Source organism: Equus asinus, chromosome 9 (assembly GCF_041296235.1).
Source record: "Equus asinus isolate D_3611 breed Donkey chromosome 9, EquAss-T2T_v2, whole genome shotgun sequence".
Lineage (NCBI taxonomy): Eukaryota > Metazoa > Chordata > Mammalia > Perissodactyla > Equidae > Equus > Equus asinus.
Window position 1 is genome coordinate 10916609 of NC_091798.1, and position 22106 is coordinate 10938714.

A 22106-nucleotide genomic window follows, 5' to 3' on the forward strand; every position below is an offset into this window, starting at 1 on the left:
GGTTCACACCGACCCCCAGCGATAATGAGCTGCAGAGCTTGACGTGAAGAATCCAGGTACACAGCTGCAGAGTGCCAAGACTGTGGCATCCTTTTACGTACCCACAGTAACCACCAGCATTGCTTTCTTAGATGGCAAATATTGATTAAGGGTCAAACAAGTTACTCTGATGGGAGACAGCTTGGTCATCCATAATGGCAGAATTCTTCGTTCCCATCCAAGCCCAAGGGCTGGCTTCTGGCCAGGGCAACTCTGAGAGGCGGGGTGGCAAGTGAGAAGTGCCCTAGAGTAGAAATTAGAAAACAGGGACCCTACTCCCCAGGCTGCCCCTGCGCAGCTACATTAAACTGGGCAAGTAATTCTCCGTCTGATTCCTTATCTATAAAACGATGCGTATATCACTATGGTCCCTTCAACTTCAGATCTTCAGGTTTATGGATTCCATGAAATTAGCTAAAGAGGCCCTTTTGCTGGAAATGTAGCGTGGAGCTGCCTAACTCTCAGGAAAACTGTAAATTCAAAATGAAAGTAAAGAATGGAAAGAAAGAAATGAAAGCACGAGAGTCTCTTCAACTCGAAACTCTCTGGTCATAAGAATAGCAAAGCAATGAGTTCAGATAGTTTGGGAGGAATAAAAATGCAAACTGCAAAACAGGAAATCCACTCTTGGCTGGCTGTCAAAAAGCCATGGGCTGGTGAAAATTTTAGATCCATTTTAGTTTTTAACTTCTTAAAACCAGTAAAGTGCCCAAATTAGTAAATTCTTGAGATGCCTGCTACCAAAACATGGCACTACTGTCCCCGTCCCAGGCTTTTTAATCACTCTCGATTTCTTCAGTCCTATTTCTGAGGGTGTGATGGTACAAGGCACTGCTGGCCCCACCTCGTCCCGTGGCTGGGACTGACCCTCTCCCTTCACCGTCATAACCACTGTTTTACGGACAATGGTCAAACATGGTCTTGTACTGTAGCTCTGCGTACACTGGCCTCACCTCTCCAAACAGCACATCAGCTCTGAAGCTGCAGGGACCCCACTTTCCAGATCTTTGACTCCTCCAGCGCCTTGGCTACAGCAAGCACTCAAACGTTGACTGAATGATTCAGAAAAGGACTTGCCAGTCTCTTCAGATATCTCAAACCACACGGCAAGGTTTATACATCTAACCCGTTTGTACTACAAGACCATTTTTTTAAAAAGGCATTATTATCTAGAGATAGAAAAAGCTTACAAAAATGAGCTTAACAAAAACACTGAAACCAGATTTCCATAGAAAGCAGAAAAATAATTTTATTCAAAAAGATGGCAGAAATAAGAAATTTATCCTGAAAATATACTTTGGTGTCATTCTGCCGGGACAGATCTCCCCTCTGAGCATGCCCTCCTACTGACCGCCCCATGGAGTCCTGCTGTCTTGTAAGTTTTTAAACACTTTGCTGATTCCCACATCGTGAGCAGGCAGGAGGCATCTTCAAATCCACAGGTTCCAAGGAGAGACTACCGTATTTCTCAGAAGAACAGCACCTTCTATCTCAGAAGAGTGCATAAACATTTTACGGATTCAGCACAGTTTGGGTTAAGTAGGCACATAATTCATCAAAGTGTAAAAAAGGCGACAGGAAAAAGACTGCATGGTAGAATAAAATATTCAAATGCGGCGTGATGTAAGTAAGGCAGCTGATGGTCAAAACAGGCAAGTCAAGGGAGGTGGTCTGGGTTTGGAGGGGATTTTGCATGTAGAGGAATTCTCTTCATGACCTGCAAAACAAAGCCATTCTAGTAACTGGTCCTTACAACTTCCTCAGGAGGGCAAAAGGTTAACATCAAGAAAATCAATCAGGCCAACAATTTAAAATATATAGGTGTTCAATAAACACTTGGATGAAAAGTCGCTCAATTAATGTGCAAGTGTGGGTGGGTTTTGCAGGGCTGTGACAAAACATTACCAACGACACTGCTGAACTGGGAATCACAAGTCACGGTTTGACTGTGTCCTAGGAAGCAAGAAGAACGGAGCTGACTAAGTCTGATCACACTGCAGTCTCAGGAGTTCACTTGGGTTTCAGGAATCTGTATGTTCCTGCGCCTCTTACAGCAGGGACGCAAGGTTCCCACAGGCATGGCACGCTTTTCTCTACGTCAGACTCCTAAAGAGCAGGCTCCTTGGTACTCAGGGTTGCTCCTGGTTTGCTCCCCGTTCTTGCCACAAGTGTAGGTGACAAACTTCTAGAAGCTTAAAGGTGCGACATCACTTTTACAGAGCTAACAAACATTTAAAACAGGCATCTTCACACATCAAACTAACAGTGGTCGCATAAACTCATTTATTTAAGGCTTATTTTATAAGGTTTATATAAATAAAGCCATATATGCTACTTTTGAAACTAAAAAACCAATAAAGAGAAAATATAAATTAATAAATAGTGTCTTTCAGAGGCAATTTCCACACAAGGTTTGAGTTGGTTGTGCATATAAGAAAACAAGCTGGTTATGACACATAATTTGCCAGAATGTTGAAGTTAAGAGCAGGTAGGGTGAAGGGCTAGTTAAGTTGGATGCAACGTGGTTTGTGGCAGGCAGATCTGAGAAGAGAGAGCTGATGGGCCTTGAGGTTTTCCAAATCAAGGGATACACCAGCAGAATCCAGAGGGCAGTGTGATAAAATGATAGGTTTCCCAAGGCCCAGGGCCCAAGGTCCAGAAGTAGGTGGGAGATGCTGCTACTCAGCCTTACGGTGCAAGCTGGGGTAGTCCAGCTGCCCTTGATGGTGGAAAGCACCAGACTGCTGGGGACGCTAAGGCAGGACACTGCAAACAAAATACATCCAGCTCAAGATGTAATCAGAGGACCGTTTTTACAATGCACTAGGAAAATAACCACACTGGGCCAGGGAGGTGCAGTTACCAGAGCTACTGGTTTCTTGTGGCCTCACAGCCTCATAAAACCTTTCCTCTCATCTAATGATCATTTTCTCTTCTCCTCCTTAGGCCAGCAGAACAGCGCCTCTGCACAGACAGTTCCCGGCAGATTATAAATTTCACTTGAGAATAGTGAGGTAGTGGACACAGACGTTTTGTGTGTTAATTTTCTTTGAACAGCATACTAGTTAGACCTCCTGATTGTTTAGGCCTTTTGGACAAATGAACAATCACAAAAAGGAAAAAACAGGTCTTCACTTTTCAAAACCACACTGAAACAGAGGGTAATTTTCACTCGAGCTCAGGGATCCCAGTTTAAGAAAAATGTCAGTGACTTACGTTAAATGGTACAGACGTGGTTAGATTTGGAAGTGAATTAAAGAGCACATGTTCTAATCATCTCTCTGACATGCAATAGCCATTTGGGGGTGTGGGTGAGGAACTCAACCAAAGGGTTCATGTTCTCGTTTTTGTAAAATAAAGGAATCACTAAGACTACTTTCAGATAAAACTGCGAATGAGGACAACATAAAAATATTAAGGCCAGAACCAGGAAATCTGTTCAGGGAAGGAAGACTGAGTATATTTCTTAATCAAAGATATGTTTCATTTTTATCTTTATTTTTTCAGTTCAGATATTCACAAAACAATGCCTTCTTACTATTATGTGTAAGGTATGCATTTATCATAGATTAACTATAAGAGGTATTTAAGCAAACTAAAGGTATGTCTATTTAACAACTCAAGGCAGTGTGCCAAATGAATGGCAAACACTGGAGAGTGACATACCTTGAGGGCCAGAAGAAATCACTGAGAAACCAAGTGGCCGGAAAAGGAAGGGCAAGGATGTGCAAGCTGGACGCTCAAAGAGAAAACATCAGAAAGAATTAAGAGAGAATGGGTAAGCAGGGGCAAGAAAGCAGAAAGAATGTTCACAGAATAACCTGCTTTCTAAATTAATGACTGTAGAGGGATGTGAGAGGCAGAAAAAGCTAAGTAAAGCTAATTAGGTCAAGAACATGAAAATATACATCAAACTAGAAAGTTTCTGCACAGCAAAGGAAACCATCAACAAAACGAAAAAACAAGCTACGAATTGGGAGAAGATATTTGCAAACCATATAGCTGATAAGGGGTTAATATCCAAAATATATAAAGAACTCAAACATCTCAACAACAAAAAAACTAACAACCCAATGAAAAAAATGGGTAAAAGATCTGGACAGACAGTTCTCCAAAGATACACAGATGGCCAACAGGCACATGAAAAGATGTTCAACATCATTAACTATGAGGGAAATGCAAATCAAAACTACAGTGAGATATCACCTCACTCTCGTCAGAATGGCTACAATTAACAAGACAGGAAATAATAAGTGCTGGACAGGATGTGGAGAGAAGGGAACCCTCATACACTGTTGGTGGGAGTGCAAACAGGTACAGCCACGATGGAAAACAGCATGGAGATTCCTCAAAAAATTAAGAATAGAACTACCATACGATCCAGCTATTCCACTGTTGAGTATTTATCCAAAGAACATGAAAACACGAACATGTAGATACACGCACTCCTATGTTCACTGCATTACTCACAGTAGCCAAGACTTGGAAGCAACCTAGGTGCCCATGAAAGGATGAAGGGATAAAGATGTGGCTTATATACACAATGGAATACTACTCAGCCATAAGAAACGCTGAAATCTGGCCATTTGTGACAACATGGACGGACATTGAGGGGATTATGCTGAGTGAAATAAGTCAGAGGGAAAAAGTCAAATACCATATGATCTCACTCATAAATAGAAGATTAAAAACAACAACAATCAATCACATAGAGACAGAGACTGCATTGGTGGTTACTAGAACAGAAGTGGGGAGGGAGGGGGGCGAAAGGGGTGATTAGGCACGTGTGTGGTGATGGATTGTAATTAGTCTCTGGGTGGTGAACATGATGTAATCTACACAGAAATCGAAATATAATCATGTTCACCTGAAATTTATATAACGTTTCTAACATTATATATTGGTTTCTAACCAATGTTACCACAATTAAAAAAAAAAAGAACATGAAAATAGTAGGGCTGGAATCAAGGGGTCATGGAGGAAAGCAGTGGAAGGAAAGGCTGCGAAGGGGGTCTGAGTGAGGGCAGACTGGGAAGGCCCGTCCAGAAAGCTGCCAAGCTAGAGAGCCGGACATAGCCTCACATTAGTCATTCTTATCTTTTGTGGCTCATGGGACCTTTCATGACTCTGACAAAAGCTATGCTTACAACACGTTACACGGCATTTCAAGGGCATGTACCCAGTAAAATCTGGGACCTCAGGTTAAAAAATCCAAAACCCTGCTGTAGCCCATGGAGAACTACTGAGCGTTTCTAGGGCAAGCAGGGATGTGTTTCGGCAAGTGCTCCGTCAGGAAGATAAACAGGGTGGTGTTTTGTAGACACACTGCCGGTAGAGATGGGGGGACCTGATGAGGAGCCGCTAGAACTCAGCACCGCAGCTGAGGGTCAGACGTCAGGGTGCCCAAAGGAGGAACGGAAGGACGGACAGACACAGGAGACACAACAGGATCCACTGGACCGGAGGAAGAGGAGAAAGAAGTGATCGGGTAGGTGCAGACCCTAAGTGACAGGGAAACTACGGCATTAGGAACCTCAACGGAGACGTGACTGAATTTGGAGCGGCAGCAGAATATCTAGTCAGAGGTGCCAGAGTGAAAGATGGGCTTTCTAACCACCAAATGCCTTGCGCTGCTTAACTTTTCACAAGTATGGCTTAATTTCAACCTCTCAACAGATCACAACCCTTCGAGAGCCCACGGCCTCCCCTGGAATCCCCTCTCAGTACCATGAATGTCATGAGCACTCAATTATTTTTGGAATGCCTAGAAAAACAGCTCCCCCAGAGAGAGGCCCAATTACCAACACCCTCTATTCCTCTCCTGTCCAGATTTTGTAATAAAATAGCATTTCTGCCCTTTTAGGACTGCGGTAACCCTATTAGCTCACCTAACATATTACAATCGTGTGTTAAACCAACTAATTTACAGGACACGGGGTGTGAAGCCAAACCCACTCCAAGGAGATTCCACACAAGCATCACACCCCGAAGGCTGTAGGGAAATGGGACATAGACAAAAACAGCAACCTTGATGTGACAGTTCCGTAAACATCTTAGGAATCTGGGAGAGGCAGTGAAGGCTGGCAGGGGGCACAGATGGAGTGAGCAGTGTTCTTGGAGTCCTGGGCAAGATTTCTAGCCAATGAACACAACGTGCTATCACTCAGCCTATCAGCAATAACCATGGCTCAGCTCCTCAATACATAAAAACAGATCAGGGTAATTACAGAGGCTTCAAGTAGCACTCGATCGGCGGGGTGTTTAATGTGTTGAAAGACCAATTCAATTTCATCTGTATAAAATCATCCTACAGCTTTCACGACTGCTCCTCATTTTTCTCTGCTGAATACCATGTCTGGCTTACACCTCCTACTTTTCAAATCTGGCCTCTTAAAGAAATCATGCACAAAATCAAACGCCTTTTCTCACCAGGGGAAGACAGGCCTAAATCCGGTCTCCGCACTCTTCTGTCACCTCAGAGTTGTATAAAAGTACAAAGTTCAAAAGGGAATCTGGCTCAATCGTTTCATTTTACAACCAAGAAAAGTGAAGTCCTATCTCAAGAGTTCTGTTTGCTCCACTGCTAGGCAGAGACAGGATCTCTGATGGGACCCAGCGTACGGTCCTGCTGCAGTCACCGCCTCAACTGAGGAATAAAAGTGACATGGTGTCCCTAATTAGGGTTTGCCTGGCTGTACCCTCCTACTTCCTGGCATTTTGCTTTTAAAGAAACAACCTTTAACAGAAGGGTTTCAAGCTGCCCCAGTGTGTGCTGTGGCAGAGTGCAAGCGATAGGAATCGGTCTGTCAGGCTGACAGACACGTGAGACTGAAAAGAATGGGCAAATGAAACCTTCAGACCCACACACGCAACGTTATTTAGGGCCAAAGGGCCCAGTTCTCGTATTACAAGGGAAGGAAATGAGGCTCAGAGAAGTGGAAGGAAATACTGGAAGGAGATCCAACTCTGAGGCCTGAAGTTCTCAGCTTTAAACCCCAACCAACATCCTTACTCAACACTCACTAGAGTTAAAAGGAAGGCTGGGAAACGAGAACTTGATGGAAAAAGAGGCAGGTAAAAAAAAAGTCTTATGAATCGGATTTAAAACTATCTACATAAAAAGGAAATTAAACCCCTTTGGGCAAAGACAGAACTCTAAGGAAAAAAAAGCTGACTACTGACCTATCAGGTTAGCAAATATCCAGGTTGTGAGGAAACAGGCACTCTCCTATATGGATGGTGGGAATGCAAAAATGGTACCATCCCTATGGAAGGGAATGCAGTAATATCTAGAAAAAGTATATATACGCCTTTAACCCAGAGATTCCATCTTCAAGGAATCTAACACAAAGATCACTGGAAAAAATATAAAATGTCATATGCAAAGGCTGGCACTATGGCTTTATTAACAACAACAAAAGACTGGAAACAATCCAAAACCACATCAATGGCTGTAGAAAGAATTGAGGAGGGTCTCCATAAGCTGATAGAAGCAATCTCTAGGATATATTGTTCAGTGACAAAAGCAACATACAGAATACTATATATAATAATGATATCTTTGTTGTAACAGCTGTGTGTGTGCAGGGAGAACGGAGATACACACATACACACACACACACATATATATACGAATGTAGGTATGTATTTGCTTATCTTTGCAAAATGAAAACTGGAAGAATAGATTTCTCTGAATACATCCTGTTTATAATTTTGACTTTGGAAATATGTTTTACATATTTAAACAATAATAGCAAATAAAAAAATACTATGAATTGAACACAGAATAAAACAACTTAATCTATATATCAAATTGATAACCACTTAGAGGAAATCATCATTTCACGTGACCACAGAAAAAAGCATTTTGTTCTTCATTTGTTCTAAGGACACCTGAAGCAGCAAAGAAGTCCTAAACTGCCGTCAATAAACTTATAAATTGCATTGGTATTATTTTGAAACTATTTTATATGTACTGTAGGATAATGAAAGTAAGTAATTAAGTTATTATCTTTAGGAGCCAAGATTTTCAGCATATGTGAATGATATTCAAGTATAAAACCAAAAACGTTAAGTAAAAACCCTGAAATGATAAATGTGAATTAGAAATACTAACATAAACTCATGATTTATTTCTTCTTAGAAGTACATACTTCCTGGCACTGTCCAACAACCCAGCAGAAATGGACGCACCTAGCCACCAGATCTTGGTTTTTAAATACCGTTCTCACTGAAAAATCCAAGGCCCACTGGGCTCGAGCACTGACTAGCGGACTTGGGTCTTTTCAGAGGGCACTTTAGAAAGCAACTGCAGGAACAGCTGATTTCAAGTCTGGGACAGAAAAAAACACAAGATGGATCTGGGACATCTCGATACTGCCAGAAAGTAAGGAAAATAGCAAAAGACTATTAACAGAAGGATATAGAAGCCAGTCTAGACAGGTTCCCACAGGTCAAAGAAGGAACAATTGGATATAAAAAGGTGAATAAATTAATTGACTAAAATTAAAAAGGAAAGAAAAGAAAACCTCACTGGATACCCGGGAGGTAACTTGGGCACCAACAACTTACTCTGAAAATTAAAAGAAAAGAATTAAATATGTATTTTGCTTTTCCTATATGATCTACATTTCAAGGTTACTAAATAACCCTAGTTGATGAGGGAAAGTTCATCTTTATAGAAACATTTCATCTAATCAAATGCAGAAGTAATGACAGAACCAGAAAATCACCATTTTGCAATTGCTACTGAAACGCTTAATTCAGGCTAAGATCCTCAATGGATAAAATCACTGGATGAGGGTTGACAGAGAACTTTACAATTGGAGGGACCAGGCTGTCATTACCCGAGCCCATTGATCATCTTAGCATCACTCAAGACAAGAGAGTCAGACACTGCCTCCTGATGTGAGACAATATAAAGGTCACATGCCATCTAAGAAGTATGCTTGCCAGAAAGGATGAACCAGAATCTAGACAAGCATTTAGCACTAACTTCCATTTATTGAAAGAATGGAGGTAGAGGAACACACCAAATGACAGGTTTTCTGACTCTCAGCCAGTGAATAAATCTTTCCACTATACCATTCCTCCTCTCTCTGGTCCTCAGAACCCATAAAACCTGCAATTTTAAGGCCAATTTTCAAAAACCTCCTGTCTCTATCCAAAGCATTCAGGAATGCTTTTATACCTGTCAGCCAGTTCTTAAAGTTGCTGAATCTTGCAATACCAAGTATAGGTCGTCCTGTTCCTGAGCTGTGTCTGAAAGACTGCATGCGAATTTAATTTATTTAGAGGGCAGGGTAATAGCAGAATTTAAAAAACTCTTACGGATAAATCCTTTGATAAAGAGAATGGCCTAAGTTCCAAATTTATTTCTGCTCTTCAGATCAAGTTTGCTTTCAGCAGCCTGCCCTTGCCAAGTGTTAAAGTAGCCATAAAATTCTGAGGAAAAGTCAAGGCTAACTCTAGCTGACTGACTGACACACTGATGAGAAAGGTCAAGGGTATCGTCACCTCAATGACTGAGCACTGGAGAGAGGGTCTTCTTCCTCAAGGCCAATGATGCTTGAGATACCAGATGGTTTCATTTTTCAACTGTGGTCCAAAGAGAGGGTTGAGTTGGGCCAGAATTGCAATCAGCCAACTAAAAGAATAACAGGGGAGAAACAACAACGAAAGTGGTGAAATCATGTTGCAACCAGACCATTTTCAATTAAGATGAAAAAAAGTGCTTTAGTAAAACAAATCTATTCTGTTCAGACCAAACCTTTAATACACTTAAAGTTCATCACACATTGTGCTGATGGGAGCGAGTCTTACAACAAAATGCTTCACAGAGCAGCACCCTGCCTTCATTTCGATACATCTTAACAGAGCGGTGAGGCTCATCAGAGGACATCCTGGTCTTTTCTCTCATTTTCTTAATCTAAAGTATCCCAGGTTTCCTGGATTCATACAGTCTTACCTCAGAGTGTTTTTACCTAATCTCAATTTATCATCATCACAACTTCCAGGCTCAGGGAAAACGGGTGTTAACGTTATCCATTCTCCAGATGCTAAGACCCACAACAGACACGACACATCCATTTTCACTAGTGCAGCCAAGGTTACATTTCAGCCCACATCTCAAAATTAGACGGTAACACTTGAGCTCCCCTTCTCTAATCACCATCACCACTCAAATATGTGACACATTTTTTGAGCCTCAGTGAAGCTGAACCAAGTGGGCATTTAATTTCTCCTGCTTACTTCAGAATCTAGGTAACAAGGTATTCCTCTGTACTGTAGACTAGTTATGGAGGAAGTCCAATGATGTTACATATTACCTCAGGGAGAGAAGTGAAAAGCAGCAGCAAAAGCAAAAAAAAAAAAGGGGGGGGCCCATGGCTGAGTGGTTGAGTTCACACGCTCTGCTTCGGCAGCCCAGGGTTCCACTGGCTCGGATCCTGGGCGTGGACATGGCACTGCTCATCAGGCCATGCTGAGGCGGCGTCCCACATGCCACAACTAGAAGGACCCACAACTAAAAATATACAACTATGTACTGGGGGGATTTGGGGAGAAAAAGCAAGAAAAAAAAGGCAGCAGAGTCAAAATTGTCTTTAAAATGTTCTTATACTGCTCACAAAGTTCTGAATAAACGGCTTTGTATCTGATAGAGTAATTCATACACTTAATGAAGTTTCAGAATCACTGAGTTAAGACCAAAGCAAAGACCAAAAAGAAAAGACTGTAAGCAAATGTCTGGCCATTCCAACCATTCTATATTTTACTTATCAAACAAATATTTGATGAGCACCTACTAGGCTCCCGGCCCCAGGGCTACAAAGGAGAAAATGAACTGTCACTACCCTCACAAAGCTGACGTAACATAAGGTCAGGAAGGGAACAAGGCAGGGTGGAGAACAGAGAATGCTGGCGGTAGTGGGGGTACAACTCTGACAACGTGGTCAAGGAAGGCTTTTCCAGGAGGCAGCGTTCGAGCGTGGACCAGAATGAAAGGACACACACTGCCTTTAACTCCTATTTGAAACTTAGGAACTGACCACAATTCCTCTCATTTTCTGGGAGGAGGTGTGGTAAAGAAGCCCAGCCTCCATCTCCTGATCCGGGAGGGCAGCTTTTAGTAACAAACTGATGCCGCTATCCTCTCAGCGTAGGACATAGGGAACGGCCTTCTAAGGAAAAGGATATATTTCTACAGCAGTCTCCTCCTAAAATTTTAGGGCTTGAAATTCCCCTATAAGAGGAGAACTAGCCGAAACCAACCAGGCCATTATCGGATTGGATCCCTTTTCTTTCATTTGCTGTCATTTTTAGAACTCTTCCAATCAAAGGATCAAAAGGCTGACTCTGATCACCCGTGATCAGACTGCCGGAGAACCTGCCAGCCCCGCACCAGAAGCTTGCACCTACAGACACAACGCCCCACCCTCCCCTCCACACCCCACCAAAGGTGGTTTTGCGACAGGAAGCATGACACCTGAGGAAACTGGGCCAAAAGAGATACCTCAAGCTGACTCACTTTATAAACAAAAAGTTAATTCAGATGAGATTCTCTGATCTGTCTTTAGAACCAGAGTATTAAACGCAAACAAGATACCAAGACTTGTATTTGAGGTTTAACATCTCTCTGTCACTGTAAAAAGGAAGAGGAGGAGAGCACAGGCAGACACACGGAAAAGCTCTGTGACTGCAGGGCACACTGACGGTGCAGAGCCAGGAGTCATGGAAAATTCCACACAGACCCAGGACTTCCCCAATCCCAGCAGGCAACAGAAGCTGACTTTAAAACAATTGTCCGTCTTTTGTTAAGGCTGAAATAACTGGCCAATGCTTAGAAATCTGAACTAAAAATATGTTAGAACCTAAACTAGTCTCTGTCTCCTTTCTTCATCAAAAATGTATAGTACCGAATAAAAACACCATCTCCCAGCACTGTGCATGATGCTGTCTAGCAGTGGTTCTCAATCCTGGCTGCACATGATCATCACCTAGGGAGCTTTTAGAAAATACTGATGCTGGGGCCGGCCCCATGGCCAAGTGGCTAAGTTCGCACGCTCCCCTTCGGCGGCCAGGGTTTCACTGGTTCGGATCCTGGGTGCCGACATGGTAGCGCTCATCAGGCCACACTGAGGCGGCGTCCCACATGCCACAACTAGAAGGACCCACAACTAAAAAATACGCCACTATGTACCACGGGGATTTGGTGAGAAAAAGCAGAAGAAAAAAAACAAGATTGGCAACAGTTGTTAGCTCAGGTGCCAATCTTAAAAAAAAAAAATAATGATGCTATACTTCACATATAACCTTTCTTCTAATCCCCCGAGACACAGTTAAGGAAACTGAGGTAGAGAGAAGCTAAATGATTTGCCTATGGTCACAATACTAATTAGAGGGGAGTGGCTCCTGAACCAAAAATCAGGTCAGACTAATCTTCCCACGACAAAAGTGACCTTCTGAAACATGTTAACTGACAACATTTCAGAAGGCATCAACTTAGCTAAACCTAAACTGTCTGGGAGTTAAGAAAAGAAAGAATCCATCTGCTGCTGACTGATGAAGTGCATCGCAGCCTTTGGTACCCGAGGGAAAGAAGAGAGACCCAGAAGAACAACGTCCACTTTGCTTGCTCAGATTAGGACTCAGGAACTTTTTGAAATTTAATTTTACATACTATTTTTAACGTTTCAAATCAAGCAAAACATCTCACTTAAAAAAAACCCAACAAACCACAGTTTAAGAAAATTCCTTGGGAAACAGCCCAGGCCAGTTCATTTGAAATTTCATGGAGGAATTTTCCCCCTCTAACCAGCTGAGCTCTGTGCCTGCCCTTCCGACTACCACTTGACTTAAAATTTCCCTTTAAAGCTAATAAACATGACGGAGAACTGGAAGGAGAAAAAAAATCCATTCTGAATTGATGGAAGTGGGTAGTGGGTGGAGGAAGAGGTCATATTCCAATGAATCTATTACTTCATGTGTCCAAGAGAACTAAATGTACCCTTCATATTTGCCCAAACTGTTCCACGTCTCCATAACCTGAAGTCCAGACTGAAAACTAACCATCTGAGATCATTCAAACTACTGAGGCAGCTATGGTACAGTAACATCTTTCAAAGAATTACAGAACTGGAACGGACCAGAAGTCAAGTCTCGGTTCCTCATTTTAACAATGAAGAAACTAGGTCCGAGGGAGCTTAAGACCCCACAGTGAAGCAGGGATCGAGCTGGAAGGGGAATCCAGGACTCCCGAGGCCCACTCCACCCCGCTGCTCCCATAGGGTATTAAGGACAAGACAAATGAAGCAGCCTAGCAGTTCTCACTGATCCCACGATCATTTACGAGTGCTGTGCTCCATGTCAGGCTCTGAGGACAGGGGAGGAACCGGCAGGGACCAACTCCCAGGGGTCCATGAGCTTGTGGAGACAAACCAAGGATAGTAGTAGCGTGTGCTTCGATACAGACCAGCACAGGAGCTTTAACTCTACAAACACTCCCTGGCCACTTACCATGAGCTCAGCTCTCGGTTGTTAGAATTCGCCAAGCAGAAATACGCCCTCCCCGCAGAGCAGCCTATGCCCCGCTCTCTCAAACCCTGCTTTGTTCTTTCGTTCCACATTCAGATATGAGAACAGGGAACAAAGGCACGGTTACTTCCCGGTGACGTGCAGATCAAGCGGATAACTGTCCCGCTTCCCTGCTGGAACGGAGAAGTCTGGCTAGGACTTCTCTTCTGATCCTCCATCCCTCCAGGGAGAGCCATAATAGGAGTGATCACCATCAGTGGGCTCCTTGAGAGACAGCAGAGATGCAGGAGGGCACTTGCCCTATCTCCACCAAGACGGACCTCTGTCCAATCCCCTCATCCCCCTCCAATGACACAAATCCTTTCAAGGGCAGCAATGTCATTACATGCTACTGGAAAACACAGGATTCAGAATTACACAGGGCTGGATTTTAATTTCAGCTACACCAAATATTAGTGGAGTGACTCCAGGCAGGTGCCCTTATATCATGAGCCTCGGTTTCCCCTTTTGTAAAATGAAGATGATAATCCCTGTCTCGAGCTGTTTAGAACTAAACAGAGAGTACATAAAAGTGCTCTGTGCAGTAGCTGAAAAAGAGATGTTCAATAAATACTAGTTATTTTCTCTCTTTGTGAGACAGCTAAAAATGTATTCAAGCCACGGCAAGACATACAACCTAATTACTTTACAAAGGAGTTTCTCACATAGCACTGAGTAACTCGCGTCTCCACCTCCTCTCTTGCCCGCACCCCCTCGGTGGTAGGCAGAATTCTAAGATGTTCCCTCAAGGCTGCCATCCCCTGGCATACACACCCTGTCTAAAGCCGGGATGGTGAATGTGATGGGACAGCCACTCCTGGGATTAGATCATGTTATATGGTACCACTGGCTTTAAGAAAGGGGAATCATCCTGAGTGGACCTGACCTAATCAGGCGAGCTCTTAAAAGGGACGAGACTTGCCCTGATGAAAGGCATTTGGAGTGTGTGTATCACTTATGAAGTCACTGCCGATCAGCCCGGAACACACCCTTCAATATGTGCTCTGTAACGCACAACTGAATTCCTTTTTCTCCTTTATAGAGAGCACGATGTGAAGCTTTCTCAGTAGAGGGAGCTGGAGGGACACTGCAGGTGTGGGCTGGAAGTCGGCAGAGTGGGTGTGAGGACATTCTGTGGAGCCGGCACAGGCTCAGGCCCAGAACACGGTCGCTCTTTGATCTTGTAGTCTCGGCCTGGAAGTAACCCTTCTGCGGTGCTCTCGACTCAGAAACCAGAGCCCCTGCATGACCTACACGCTTTGAAGGCCTCCTGCTCACACTGGCACAGGGACTCCCACTGCATACCCACGCCACTGATCGCCTGACCTCCTGCCTGTACTCTAGAGGGTGGCTTAATGCTTGCCCAGCACCTCCACACTAACTCTAGTCTGGCCAAACAAACAAACTTCTCTGCATCTAGTAGGCTAGACCACCCTTCTCCAATGAGGTCTGAATCCCTTCCAGTTTTGTCCTTTCTCAGGTGCTCTCCCTCAGCCCTAGGGTACCACAGACTTTCCTTATATCTTACTAATATGTCATAGTTGATAATAATTATGTTAAACTTGCTCTGTTTAACCTACTGTGTGGGTCCTTATTGGACCCAGACTACAGGATGAGAAGGCTATGATACAAAGGAGAATCTCTGTGGCTGGCTTTGAAGACGGAGGAGCCATATGGCAAGAATGTGGGTGGCCTCTAGGAGCTGAGAGCAGCCCCCAACTGACAGGCAGCAAGGAAATGGGATCTCAGTCCTACAACCACAAGGAACTGAATTCTGCTACAGCCATGGGGGTTTGGAAGAGGGTTGCAAAGGAAAAGGCACAAATCTATTTTCCATTAGCCTTATGCCCACCCCATCTCTACTATGGCTCTTTCACTATGTAGGAATATGCCTTATTTTTGCCAGCTCTAATCTTGAAACATCTTTCCCTTTTTTCCTCCACACTTTCTATACCAGGCCTTTTGGTTCAAAGTCTGTAACAATCCTCTTATCTTCCAAATTATAAAGGAAAAGATTTAAAGTCAGAATAACAAAAATAAACTTTTTCATATAGCAGATAATATATTATGCTGGGCCAGGCACCCAGATTTCCCTTCCACTACAAACAGCCAAGATATTAAAATATTTTAAATGTAGCCATGACAGAAATGTAAGCACTTCTCAGACCTAAGAACTAAGAGAAGGCAAGTACCCACAGAGCAAAATGAAGTGACTGCAGGTTGCTTTCCACACCTTGCGAGCACAGACTAAACCAGATGAACCTGAGCTTTTGTTTTCAGACCTCACAGGGCCTGGGAAACAGTAGACAAAACCCAGGAAGGGAGTCTAATAACAGTTTCATTCCCCACCCCACCCCCCCAAAAAAGCTGAGACTCCCCAAAGGGTTCTATCTTAAAGTAAGGATAAATTAGACACAACTACCTCAAAAGGAATGCTAGGAAAATCAACTCTCTCAAATATAAGCATCAAGAATGAAGGAGAACACTGCCACTGAGAACTGACCTTCATAAAGGTTTGCAACTCAAATTCATTCTACACAGTTTTTTAAAAAACCACATACCAAGAATTTTACTTAATTTAATCCCACACTGGTGATGGCCTTAGGCATCTGGCAGAAGCAATGTAAATCCTTTCTGGAGGAGCCCACCTTCATATCAGGTCGCAAAGAAGTCACACACATAAAATTATAAGGAAAATGAAGAGCTGGCAGTCAAACATAACTAAACACATATGGAAACAAGGCACCATGAGTGTGAGTCAGCAAAGACAGCAAAGAGCAGACACACACCTACAAGGACTTCAGATACTGGAATTATCAGATACGAACTAAAACTAAACTACGTCTAAAGAAATAAGCTTAAAATACGTGCAGGGAGAAAGAAGGAAAGAAACGAGGGAAGAAAGGAATAAGGGAAGGAGGGGGAAACAAAACCGTAAAGGAAGTAAAAACAAGTTGTATAGAAATGAAAATATAATACTTGAAAATAAAAAAGTCAATAGGTGAGGTTCTAGTTCTGGTAATAGCAGAATACTTGTATCAGACTCATTCTATACACAGTAACTGTGATCCCTGAACAAAACGAAAAACACCTATTTGATGATGCTAGAGTGTGTTCAAACGCAGGTAGAAACTGGAGGGGTTTGATCCTCGAAAGAAGCAGGCCACACTGGTACCTTGATATAGCATTTCCCCTGAGGACACCATCTAGGTCAGGGGTGGGGCAGGAAAACTGGAGCACAAGCAAAAACCTGCAGTCTTACTGGCTTGAGGTATCAAAAGATGAAGCTCAGAGCTGCCAGAGCAGTTGGAAATTAAGAAGGAAAATCTCAAAAAGGAGGTGATGCAAAGGGGAGCCCCCAAACCTGCGTATAAATTCCTCTTAACTCCTTGGCTGATCCCTGAACCATGAATGTGCCAGGGAAAGGCCAAGGACTGGTGGAAAACACTCAGAAGGCTGAAAAAACAGAGCAGAGATTTCAGCAGCTGCCTACCCCTGCGGAAAGAAAATTTGGAGCCTAAAGTTAGAGGGGCTCAGTAAACACTTCAGGTTTTCCACGGAAACCCCAGAAGGGCCACACCTTCACGGAGAGCTCACTCTAATCTAAGGGCAAAACTGAAATAAATCTGCCTCAACAAAGTGTAAAATCAATCCTCCAAAAATTTAAGATGATCAATTAATAATTTAACTGCTTGTGAGAACAAAATGTATCCTTTTTCAGAGGAACAGAAAATCCAGAGTCTTGATCCTCTAAAATATCTAGTACCGTAGTCCCCCTTATCCGTCGTTTTGCTTTCTGCAGTTTCAGTTACTGCGGTCAACCAAGGTCTGAAAATAACACTATGTCATCCACCTCATTTCATCCCATCGTGTAGACACTGTATCATCTCACACCATCACAAGAACAGAGGGTGAGCAGAGTACAATATTTCGATAGAGAGCACCCACATTCACATAACTTTTATTACAGTATATTAATTGTTCTATTTTATTATTTATTGTTGTTAATCTCTTACTGTGCCTAATTTATAAATTAAACTTTATTATAGGTATATGTATAGGAAAAAACAGTATCTATAAGGTCTGGTACTATCTGAGGTTTCAGGCATCCACTGGGGGTCCTGGAACATATCCCTCACATATAAGGGGGACTACTCTATTTAGTAAAAAACAGACACGCAGAAAAAAAGAAATGTGATCAACAGCCAAAGACAAAGGAATCACCAGAAACTGATTCCAAAATGACACAAATGTTGCAGTTAAAAGGTAATGACTTTAGGGGCTGGCCCTGGGGCCGAGTGGTTAAGTTCTCACGCTCTGCTGCAGGCGGCCCAGTGTTTCGTTGGTTCGAATCCTGGGCACGGACATGGCACTGCTCATCAAACCATGCTGAGGCAGTGTCCCACATGCCACAACTAGAAGGACCCACAACAAAGAATATACAACTATGTACCGGGGGGCTTTGGGGAGAAAAAGGAAAAAATAAAACCTTAAAAAAAAAAAGAAAAAAGCTAAGGACTTTAAAACAGCTCTTATACAACAAGGCTGGTTGGAAGATGGCAGCATAGGAGGATCCTGAGCTCCACTCCTCCCACAGACACAGCAAATCTACAACTACATGTGGAATAATTTCCTCAGAGGGAGATCTGGAAACTGGCTGAAAAGAACCTCCATAACAAGGGACAACACCAAGAGGAGTGGAAGAGGCAGAGATACAGTCCTGCTGAGGAAAAGAGCACACCTGGCCACGGTGATTCACGGTCAGGAGTGATCTCAAAGGTAGGGAGCTTTTCCTGCAGGAGGGATTCAAGCTCCACATTAGATCCAGCACAGGAGACACAAGACCTGAAAACACCTGGCTTTGAAAACCAGCGGGGAACATGCCCAGGAAAACCAAAGAACTTCAGGAAAAAGAAAACCTGGTCTTAAAGGGCCCAGGCACAGACTCACTCAACTTGGAGATCAGCACAAAAACACCAGGTAGAAAAGTGCATAGCCCATTGGTAAAGGAGACTCACTTACTAAGCTTAGAGCGTCTCCCAGAGAAGCAGGAGACAGCTGGGACACCCCTAAAAACTCTGAGACAGTGGTGGCAACCATTTTTGTGACCTAGTTCAGCTCTGCTGATATCAATGCTGGCAGGTGCCATTTGGGAATCCTCCCTTCAGCCTGTTAGTTGTGGATGGGGCAGCACCCCTCTAGGGCACCTGAGGCAGTCATGTGCAGCCAGGCAGCAGGGCCAACCCATGGGGGCTTGCCCTGCCTGCCCTGCCCACCAATGAGCCAGTAGCAGTTGCCCACAGCCTAGCAACCAGCTACACCAGGGGCGTTCCCTGCCCACAAGTGAGCTCACAGCAGTCCTGCACTACCAGAACTCACAGCCAGGAGTGTGCTCCTCCCAACAACACACCCACAGCAGCCACATGTGGCCAGGACTCGAAATCAGCAAGCCCATGGGCCAGCCCTGCCTACCTGCGTGTCTGCAGCAATTGTGGTCTTGCCAAAACAGAAGAGCACACACAGCTCACAAAGGGGACACCCCTGGAACATTTGGCACAGATGATGAGAGGAAGCACACTGCTGGGCCGCAAAAGACATCTCCTAAATAAGACAACTTTTCCAAGATCAGGAGATGCAGCTGATCTACTTAATACATAGAAATAAGCACAGAGAAGTAGGAAAAATATTTGGAACATATTCCTCTGTCTCCTTAAAGGAACAAGACAAATACTCAAAAAAAAAGAACTAAATAAAACAGTGATAAACAATCTACCTGATAAAGAGTACAAAGCAATGGTCATAACAATGTTTACCAAACTTGGGAGAGGAACAGATGAACAGAGTGAGAACGTCAGCAGGCTTAGAAAATATAAAAAAGAACCAACCGGAGCTGAAGAATACAACAATTGAAGTGAAAAATTCAACAGAGGGAGTTAACAGCGGAAGATAAGATCAGCAATCTGGAAGACAGAGTAGAGGAAATCACCCAAGCTGAAAAGAAAAAGGAATTAAAAAAAAAATGCAGACAGTTTAAGGGACCTCTGGGACAAGATCAAGTGTACTAACATTTGCAATATAGGCATCCCAGGAAAAGAGAGAGACAAAGGGGCAGAGAACTTATTTGAAGAAATAATAGGGGGCTGGCCCTGCGGCTGAGTGGTTAAGTTCGTGCGCTCCACTTCAGTGGCCCGGGGTTTGCTGGTTTGGATCCTGGGTGCGGATCAAGCCAAGCTGAAGCGGCGTCCCACATGCCACAGCTAGAAGGACCCACAGCTAAAAATACACAACTATGTACCAGGGGGCTTTGGGGAGAAAAAGGAAAAAAAAAAACAACAAAAAAGATGAAATAATAGCTGAAAACTTCCCTAACCTGGAGAAGGAAACAGACATCCAGGTACAAGAAACACAGAGAGTACCAAACAAGAGGAACCCAAGAGAAACACACAAGAACACATCATATTAAAAGGTCAAGAATTAAAGATAAAGAGAGACTTTTAAAAGCTTCAAGAGAAAAGTAACAAGTTACATACAAAGGAATGCCCATGAGACTGACTTTTCAGCAGAAATTTTACAAGCTAGAAGGGAGTGGCATGATATATTCAAAACACTGAAAGGAAAAAATCTACAACTAAGAATACTCCACTCAGCAAGGTTATCATTCAAATGGAAGGAGAGAGAAGGAGTTTTCTAGACAAGCAAAAACTAAAGGAGTTCATCACCACTAAGCCGGCCTTACAAAAAAATGTTAAAAGGACTTCTTTAAGTGGAAAAGAAAAGGCAACAAATAGAAATAAGAAAATTATCAAAGAAAAATATCACTGGTAAAGGCAAATACACAGTAAAGGTAGTAGATCAACCACTTACAGAGCTGGTAGTATGAAAGTCAAAGACAAAAGTACTAAAATCATCTATATCTACAAGAAGAGGTTAAGGGATACACAAAATTAAAAGAAGTAAAATATGATGTCAAAAACATAAAACGTAGGGGTGGTAAAAAACGTGAGGTCAAACTGAAGAGACCATTAAATTAGTACAGACTGCTAAATACATAGGTTGTTACAGACTAACCTCATGGTAACCACAAACAAAAACCAATAGATACACAAAAAATGAAGAGAAAGGAACCCAAACATAACACTAAAGTCATCAAATCACAAGGGAAGAGAGCAGGGAAAGAAAAAAGGAAAAGAGAACAACTACAAAAATATCTAGAAAACAATTAACAAAATGGCAGTAAGTACATACCCAGCAATAATTACTTTGAGCTTTCTCTCTTTTTTTCTTAGTGAATCTAGCTTAAGGTTTGTCAATTTTGTTGATCACTTCAAAGAAGCAGCTCTTAGTTTCACTGATCTCTTCTATTGCCTTTTTAGTCTCTATTTCATTTATTATCATTCTGATTGTAAATGGACTAAAGGCTCCAATCAAAAGACATAGGGTGGCTGAACGGCTGAAAAAAGCCCAAGACCAATATATATGTGCCACCTACAAGAGAAACACTTCAAATCTAAAGACACTCACACACCAGAAGTGAAGGGATGCAAAAAGATATTCCATGCAAATGGAAACAAAAAGAAAGCTGGGGTAGCAATACTTACATAAGACAAAATAGATTTTCAAACAGAAAGCCTAATAAAAGACAAAGAAGAGCATTTATCTAATGATAAAAGGAATGATCCAGAAGAGGATGCAACACTTGTAAATACCTATGCACCTAAATACATAAAGCAAATGTTAACAGACATAAAAGAAACTGATAGTAACGCAATAATAGTAGGGGACTTCAGCACCCCACTTATGTCAATGGATAGATCATCCAGACAGAAAATTGATAAGGAAACACTGGCCTTAAATGACACATTAAACTACATGGACTTAATAGATATATACAGAACATTCCATCCAAAAACACCAGGGGGCCAGCCTGGTGGCTCAGAGGTTAAGTGTGCACGTTCTGCTTTGGCGACTCAGGCTTCACTGGTTCGGATCCCGGGTGCGAACATGGCACCACTTAGCACACCATGCTGTGGTAGGCATCCCCCATATAAAGTGGAGGAAGATGGGCGTGGATGTGAGCTCAGGGCCAGTCTTCCTCGGCAAAAAAGGAGGAGGATTGGCAACAGATGTTAGCTCAGGGCTAATCTTCCTCAAAAAGTAAAATAAAATAAAATAAAATAAATTGTAAAAAAAATTTAAAAATTAAAAAAAAAAGAAGAAAAACAACAGAATACACATTCTTTTTGAATGCACATGGAACATTCTCCAGGATAGAGCACATGTTAGCCACAAAACAAGTCTCAATAATTTAAGAAGACTGAAATCATATCAAGCATCTTTTCTGACCACAATGGTATGAAACTAGAAATCAACTACAAGAAGAAAGCTGGAGAAGTCACAAATATGTGGGGAGTAAACAAAATGCTACTGAACAACTACTGGGTCAACAAAGAAATCAAAGGAGAAATTAAAAAGTACCCAGAGACAAATGAAAATAT

General features: G+C 42.7%; 1 protein-coding gene across 1 annotated transcript in view; it reads right to left on the reverse strand.

The window, feature by feature from the left end:
- Nucleotides 1-1262: 1262 nt before the first annotated feature.
- Nucleotides 1263-22106, reverse strand: part of ATP6V0E1 (ATPase H+ transporting V0 subunit e1) — a 35283-nt gene continuing 14439 nt past the window's right edge. Inside the window, exons 3-4 of the mRNA XM_014850849.3 lie at nucleotides 9556-9685; nucleotides 1263-1756 (exon numbers count right to left, since the gene is read on the reverse strand). Of these exons, the coding sequence (XP_014706335.1) occupies nucleotides 9592-9685 (94 nt within the window). The 3' untranslated portion in view covers nucleotides 1263-1756; nucleotides 9556-9591. The remainder of the gene's footprint in view (nucleotides 1757-9555; nucleotides 9686-22106) is intronic.